This window comes from Oncorhynchus gorbuscha, linkage group LG04, assembly GCF_021184085.1.
Source record: "Oncorhynchus gorbuscha isolate QuinsamMale2020 ecotype Even-year linkage group LG04, OgorEven_v1.0, whole genome shotgun sequence".
In the NCBI taxonomy this organism is placed as follows: domain Eukaryota; kingdom Metazoa; phylum Chordata; class Actinopteri; order Salmoniformes; family Salmonidae; genus Oncorhynchus; species Oncorhynchus gorbuscha.
This window is the reverse complement of record NC_060176.1, coordinates 66,132,122-66,139,494: the sequence shown is the minus strand read 5'-3', so window position 1 is coordinate 66,139,494 and position 7,373 is coordinate 66,132,122. Positions and strand designations below refer to the sequence as shown.

The 7,373-nt window shown below is 42.5% G+C and overlaps 1 protein-coding gene across 1 annotated transcript in view; it reads left to right on the top strand.

The window, feature by feature from the left end:
• Positions 1-3,783, top strand: part of LOC124033036 (alpha-1-antitrypsin-like protein CM55-ST) — a 9,787-nt gene extending 6,004 nt beyond the window's left edge. The window contains exons 2-6 of the mRNA XM_046344959.1: positions 1,306-1,383; positions 1,504-2,291; positions 2,565-2,832; positions 2,956-3,103; positions 3,383-3,783. Coding sequence (XP_046200915.1) covers positions 1,306-1,383; positions 1,504-2,291; positions 2,565-2,832; positions 2,956-3,103; positions 3,383-3,580 — 1,480 coding nt within the window. The 3' untranslated portion in view covers positions 3,581-3,783. The remainder of the gene's footprint in view (positions 1-1,305; positions 1,384-1,503; positions 2,292-2,564; positions 2,833-2,955; positions 3,104-3,382) is intronic.
• Positions 3,784-7,373: the final 3,590 nt, after the last annotated feature.

The window sequence follows — 7,373 nt, the reverse complement described above, 5'->3', positions numbered from 1 at the left end:
TAAAATGATTAAAATGATACAGTACTGCTGAAGTAGGCCAGCTGGCAGTGGGTGCGTTGTTGACACTACACTAATCAAGTCGTTCCGTTGAGTGTAATAGTTTCTGCAGTGTTGCTATTCGGGGGCTAGCAGGCTAGCTAGCAGTGTTGTTTACGTTACGTTGCGTTAAAAGAACGACAATAGATGGCTAGCGAACCTAGAAAATCGCTCTAGACTACACAATTATCTTTGATACAAAGACGGCTATGTAGCTAGCTAAGTAGCTAGCTACGATCAAACAAATCAAACCGTTGTACTGTAATGAAAATGAAGTGAAAATGTGATACAACCTGTGAATGCGACCGGGTAGTTGAGTTCTATACAGAAGACGTTGGCTAGCGTTGGCTAGCTGTTGGCTAGCTAGCAGAGTCACCTACGTTAAGGACGACAAATAGCTGGCTAGCTAACCTCGGTAAATTAAGATAATCACTCTAAGACTACACACTCTAAACCTAAACAACACAATTATCTTGGATACGATGATACGATGATACGAAGACAGCAAAGACAGCTATGTAGCTAGCTGACACTAAACTAATCAAGTCGTTCAGTTGAGTGTAACAGTTTCTCCAGTGCAGCTAATCAGTGGACGTTAGCTATGTGTATATATGTATATATATGTGTATATATATGTGTATATATATGTATATATATGTGTATATATATGTGTATATATGTGTATATATATGTATATATATGTATATATATGTATATGTATATATGTGTATATATATGTATATATATATGTATATGTATATATGTGTATATATATGTATATATATGTATATATATATATATATATATATATATATATATATATGTGTGTGTATATATGTATATATATGTGTATATATATGTGTATATATATGTATATATATGTGTATATATATGTATATATATGTGTATATATATGTATATATATGTATATATATGTATATGTATATATGTGTATATATGTATATATATGTATATGTATATATGTGTATATATATGTATATATATGTATATGTATATATATATATGTATATATATATATATATATGTGTATATATATATATGTGTGTATATATATATATGTGTGTGTGTGTGTGTGTGTGTGTCACTGGCCAGAAAGTTTTACTAAGTTGTCTTCCCAGATTCAATAGGTTTAGCCTATATCATTATTGAAATGACCTCTGAATAGCGGTACATCTTCCAGATAGTGACATTTAATTGTGGAATTGACACCAAATTGATTGACTAATGATACATGTTTTACTTTGATAGTTGCCAAGATGAGGACAGCCCTGTGTTTGTGGATCGTTATGGGAGTGCTCTGCCCGGGAGAGGTCAGAGGTCACAAAGGTAACGGAGGTGACCGCCACCACGGTCACAGTCGCGACCATGGTGGTGACCGTGACTATAGTGACAGGCGTGGTCACGGGCGCGACCATGACCATGGTGACAGGCGCGACCATGACCAAGGCGCGACCATGACCATGGTGACAGGCGCGACCATGACCATGGTGACAGGCGCGACCATGACCATGGTGACAGGCGCGACCATGACCATGGTGACAGGCGCGACCATGACCATGGTGACAGGCGCGACCATGACCATGGTGACAGGCGCGACCATGACCATGGTGACAGGCGCGACCATGACCATGGTGACAGGCGCGACCATGGTCACGGGCGCGACCATGACCACGGACGAGACCACGGGCATCATCATCATCATCATGAGCCCAGTGACAACAGCACTAAACCAGTGATCCAAGGAAACTTGGAGTTTGCTTGCAGCCTGTATAATCAGCTGGTGGCTCAGCCTGACAACCAGGGCAAGAACGTGTTCTTCTCCCCGCTGAGTGTGTCCCTGGCCCTGGCCGCTCTGTCTGTGGGGGCCAAGGGTCAAATCCACCAGCAGCTTTTCACTGTTCTGGGCTTCAACAGTAGCCTACTGAGCCAAGAACAGGTGGACCAGGCCTTCCAGACCATCCTCACACAGCTCAACCAGAAAATAGGTGTGAACCTGACCGTAGGAAGTGCACTTTTCATGCAAAACAACTTTACACCACACCCCGAGTTCCTTGAGGACTTGAAGCGTTTCTACCTTTCTGAGGGTGTCACAGTGGACTTCACCAACACTGCTAAGGCCATCAATACAATCAATACATACGTGGGGGACAAGACTAAAGGCAAGATAGATAAGTTAGTCAAAGATCTGGACCCAACCACTGTCATGTACCTCCTCAGCTACATTTACTTCAAAGGTAAGAGGATATTGCAAACTTTTAGACAAAAAACAATAATACAAACATGAAATAGGGTCCTTGAAATTAAGTAGAGTTCACTTCTTTGATGGATACAGATCTTGTGGAATCAATTCCTTTTTTGTCTCTGGATATTGTTGGTGTTATTGATACCATTGTACCTTTTGGCTGTATCTCTTGCTGGGTCTCCCCCTCAGAAAACCACTTTTGGTCTGGTAACTTTTACTCATCACATGACACACTGAAATGTTTTACGATTTTATAATTCTCAAGGAAAATGGGAGATTCCATTTAACCCTGCAGACACAAAGGAGGACACATTTCATGTGGATGAAAACACCACTGTTCCGGTCCAGATGATGAGCATGATGAAGAGGTTCTCCGTCTACTACGACCAGGAGATCTCCACCAGTATCCTGCATCTCCGCTACAACGACTCAGTGTCCATGATGTTGGTGCTACCGGAGAAGGGACTCGCTAGTCTGGACGAGGTCATATGCCTCAACCACATCACCAAGTGGCACAGGTGGAAGAAAGCCAGGTATGACCTGTCTCAATCATTAAGCACCACTCTCATAGAACTAATAAACGGTGGGTGGGTAAAATAACTATGTATCACAATCATTGCAAGTAAAACCTTCTTCCTGTCCATGTTTGTCTTTAGGGAATATCATGTATATGTTCCCAAGTTGTCCATCACCACAACATACTCCCTCAAGGACATTCTGAGTGGAATCGGAATGCCGGACATATTCAGTGATCGAGCTGACTTCAGTGGAATATCAGAGGAACTGAAGGTGGCTGTCTCAGAGGTGGGGAACTCATTCACTCTCAGTGATTCATAAAGACATAAATATACAGGGAAACAACAGCAATGCACTAACCTCTCAAGCACAACCATGTAATGACAGCCTTAATGTTGTGGTCATTTTCAATTGGTAGTTTTATCCCTGCTTTTTCAAGGAACCCCTGAAAGCTCTATCTGGCTTCCCAGGGTGTCCTGGGAGAATCACTGCCCTAGAACATATTATATGTGAACCATGTGAGGCCTATGTACTGTAAATCAGACTGCATTGTGTGGTTGTTTTCAGGTGGTGCAACAAGCCTCCTTGGACGTGGATGAGGCTGGAGCAACCACAGCAGCTGCCACAGGTGTGGTCCTTATGCCCCTCTCCTCCCGACACACCCATGTCTTGAAGTTCGACCATCCATTCATGGTCTTTGTCATGGACCGGGAGACCAAGAATATTCTCTTCATGGGCAAGATTATCAACCCAGCCAACAAATAAAACCTGTGCTATGTAAAACCTGTGCTGCAGAAAACATGTGGTCTATTATCGCAAATTGAAATCTAAGTGCTGCTGTTAGGAAACCAGTAAGCAAACCCATCCAAACTCTTCTGGGTCAATCTAGCCTGGGAACCCAAAGCTAACAAGTGTATAAATCCTCTGTATTCACTTTGCTGGATATTTGTACAACTATTAAATACATATCACCATTTGCTGCCAGTCTTATCTTTTGGTTCTATGCCTAATAAAGCATGTTACAGAATTTGGACACATACATGTTCTTGCAACGTTCCCATGAAACGTGTCTAGAACATTAATATAATATATTCGGAGAACATGGTAACCATGTTCTGTGCATGTTTGGTGGGACGTTCATGGAATATTCTCCTTACCCACAGAAAACTGGACACATTCATTTTCTTGAAATGTTCCCATGAAATGTGTCTAGACCATTAATATCTTCAATTCTGAGAACATGGTAACTGTGTTCTGGAGAAAAATTCCTTGCACGTCACAGGAACATTGCTATGAAAATGTTAGTTAATGACCTAACTAGACTCGTAAGGGAACGTTCTCTAAAGTTCTGAGGAACGTTTGTTGGGATTAAGGATTGGCGTCCCATCAACGGGACAGTTGTAAATCATTCAGCATGTTATGTCAAGATCCCAGACTTTAACAACAAATGTCGGTAGAAGTGTCTTATATCGGCTGAAATCTTAAATTCTTGTTAATATAAATGTACTGTCCAATTTACAGTAGCTATTACTGCAAAAAAATGCCATACTATTGTTTGAGGAGAGCTCCTAACACCAAAACCGTTTTTGACGGCGATAGGTTTGATAAATTCACCTCTGAAGGTGAAATGTGTACTTACATTCTGAAATCTTGCTCTGATGTATCATCCAAAGGGTCCCAGAGATAACATGAAGTGTCGTTTTGTTAGCTAAAATCCATTTTCATGTCTTAAAGTACATATAACATGCACAATCGATTTTGTATTTGCAGTTGTTCAATTTGTAAAGAAATGAAACTGTGAAAATCTCACCCTAAACGTTGTTTCAATGAGTCAAGTCACATTCGAATCTATTCCTCAGAGATCCTAGAAGGTAACAAGACTTCACTATTTCATTAGGGGTGTACAGTCGTGGCCAAAAGTTTAGAGAATGACACAAATATTAATTTTCACAAAGTCTGCTGCCCCAGTTTGCATGACGGTAATTTGCATATATAACCAGAATGTTATGAAGAGTGATAAAATGAATTGCAATTAATTGCAAAGTCCCTCTTTGCCATGCAAATGAACTGAATTCCCAAAAAACATTTCCACTACATTTCAGCCCTGCCACAAAAGGACCAACTGACATCATGTCAGTGATTCTCTCGCTAACACAGGTGTGAGTGTTGACGAGGACAAGGCTGGAGATCACACTGTCATGCTGATTGAGTTTGAATAACAGACTGGAAGCTTCAAAAGGAGGGTGGTGCTTGGAATCATTGTTCTTCCTCTATCAACCATGGTTACCTGCAAGAAAACACGTGCCGTCATCATTGCTTTGCACAAAAAAGGGCTTCACAGGCAAGGATATTGCTGCCAGTAAGATTGCACCTAATCAACCATTTATTGGATCATCAATAACTTCATGGAGAGTGGTTCAATTGTTGTGAAGAAGGTTTCAGAGCTGGTCATGGGTGCACCTCAGCCATGCTCAAGGTCCTAAACGATATCATAACTGCCATTGATAAGAGACATTACTGTGCAGCCGTATTCATAAACCTGGCCAAGGCTTTCGACTCTGTCAATCACCACATTCTTATCGGCAGACTCAACAGCCTTGGTTTCTCAAATGACTGCCTCGCCTGGTTCACCAACTACTTCTCTGATAGAGTTCAGTGTGTCAAATCGGAGGGCCTGTTGTCCGGACCTCTGGCAGACTCTATGGGCGTGCCACAGGGTTCAATTCTTGGGCCGACTCTCTTCTCTGTATACATCAATGATGCCGCTCTTGCTGCTGGTGATTCTCTGATCCACCTCTACGCAGACGACACCATTCTGTATACTTCTGGCCCTTCTTTGGACACTGTGTTAACTAACCTCCAGATGAGCTTCAATGCCATACAACTCTCCTTCAGTGGCCTCCAACTGCTCTTAAATGCAAGTAAAACCAAATGCATGCTCTTTAACCGATCGCTGCCCGCACCTGCTCGCCTGTCCAGCATCACTACTCTGGACGGTTCTGACTTAGAATATGTGGACAACTGCAAATACCTAGGTGTCTGATTAGACTGTAAACTCTCCTTTCAGACTCACATTAAACATCTCCAATCCAAAATTACATTTAGAATCGGCTTCCTATTTCGCAACAAAGTATCCTTCACTCATGCTGCTAAACATGCCCTCGTAAAACTGACCATCGTGGCGCAGTGGTCAAGTGCGCTGTACTGCAGTGCCAGCTGTGCCACCAGAGCAGCGCACAGCTGTGCCACTCTGGGTTCGCGCCCAGGCTCTGTCGTATCCGGCCGCAACCGGGAGGTCCGAGGGGCAACGCACAATTGGCATAGCGTTGTCCGGGTTAGGGAGGGTTTGGCCGGTAGGGATATCCTTGTTTCATCGCGCACAGTGTTTTGGTTGGCTTGGTTGAGTTGTGTATCGGAGGACGCATGACTTTCAACCTTCGTCTCTCCCAAGCCCGTATGGGAGTTGTAGCGATGAGACAAAATAGTAGCTACTAACAATTGGATACCACAAAATTAGGGAGAAAAAGGGGGTAAAATTCAAACAAAAAAAAACAACCAAAAAAAACTGACCATCCTACCGATCCTCGACTTCAGCGATGTCATCTACAAAATAGCCTCCAACACTCTACTCAACAAATTGGATGCAGTCTATCACAGTGCCATCAGTTTTGTCACCAAAGCCCCATATACTACCCACCACTGCAACCTTTACGTTCTCGCTGTCTGGCCCTCGCTTCATATTTGTCGCCAAACCCACTGGCTCCAGGTCATCTACAAGTCTTTGCTAGGTAAAGCCCCCCCTTATGTCAGCTCACTGGTCACCATAGCAGCACCCACCCGTAGCACACGCTCCAGCAGGTATATCTCACTGGTCACCTCAAAGCCAATTCCTCCTTTGGCCGCCTTTCCTTCCAGTTCTCTGCTGCCAATGACTGGAACGAACTGCAAAAATCACTGAAGCTAGAGACTCATATCCCCCTCACTAGCTTTAAGCACCAGCTGTCAGAGCAGCTCACAGATCACTGCACCTGTACATAGCCCATCTGTAAACAGCCCATCCAACTATGTCATCCCCATACTGTATTTATTTATTTATTTGCTCCTTTGCACCTCAGTATCTCTACTTGCATTCATCTTCTGCACACCTATTGCTTCAGCATTTAATTGGTATGTTGTAATTACTTTGCCACCATGGCCTATTTATTACTTTACCTTCTGTATTATTGACTGTATGTTTGTTTATTCCATGTGTAACTCTGTGTTGTTGTATGTGTCGAACTGCTTTGCTTTATCTTGGCCAGGTCGCAGTTGTAAATGAGAACTTGTTCTCAACTAGCCTACCTGGTTAAATAAAGGTGGAATAAAAATAATAAAAATATCCTTGCTTCAGGGCCTGAGCTACAGGCAGTTAGATTTGGGTGTGTCATTTAGGCGAAAATTGAAAACAAGGGGGCTATCCCTAAGAAGTTTTAACCAATATACTTTAATTTGCTTGCCAGCCAGATTAAATGTTGATTACTTTTCCTGGCTCACTCCATTGTTCTATTGGATGGGCCTG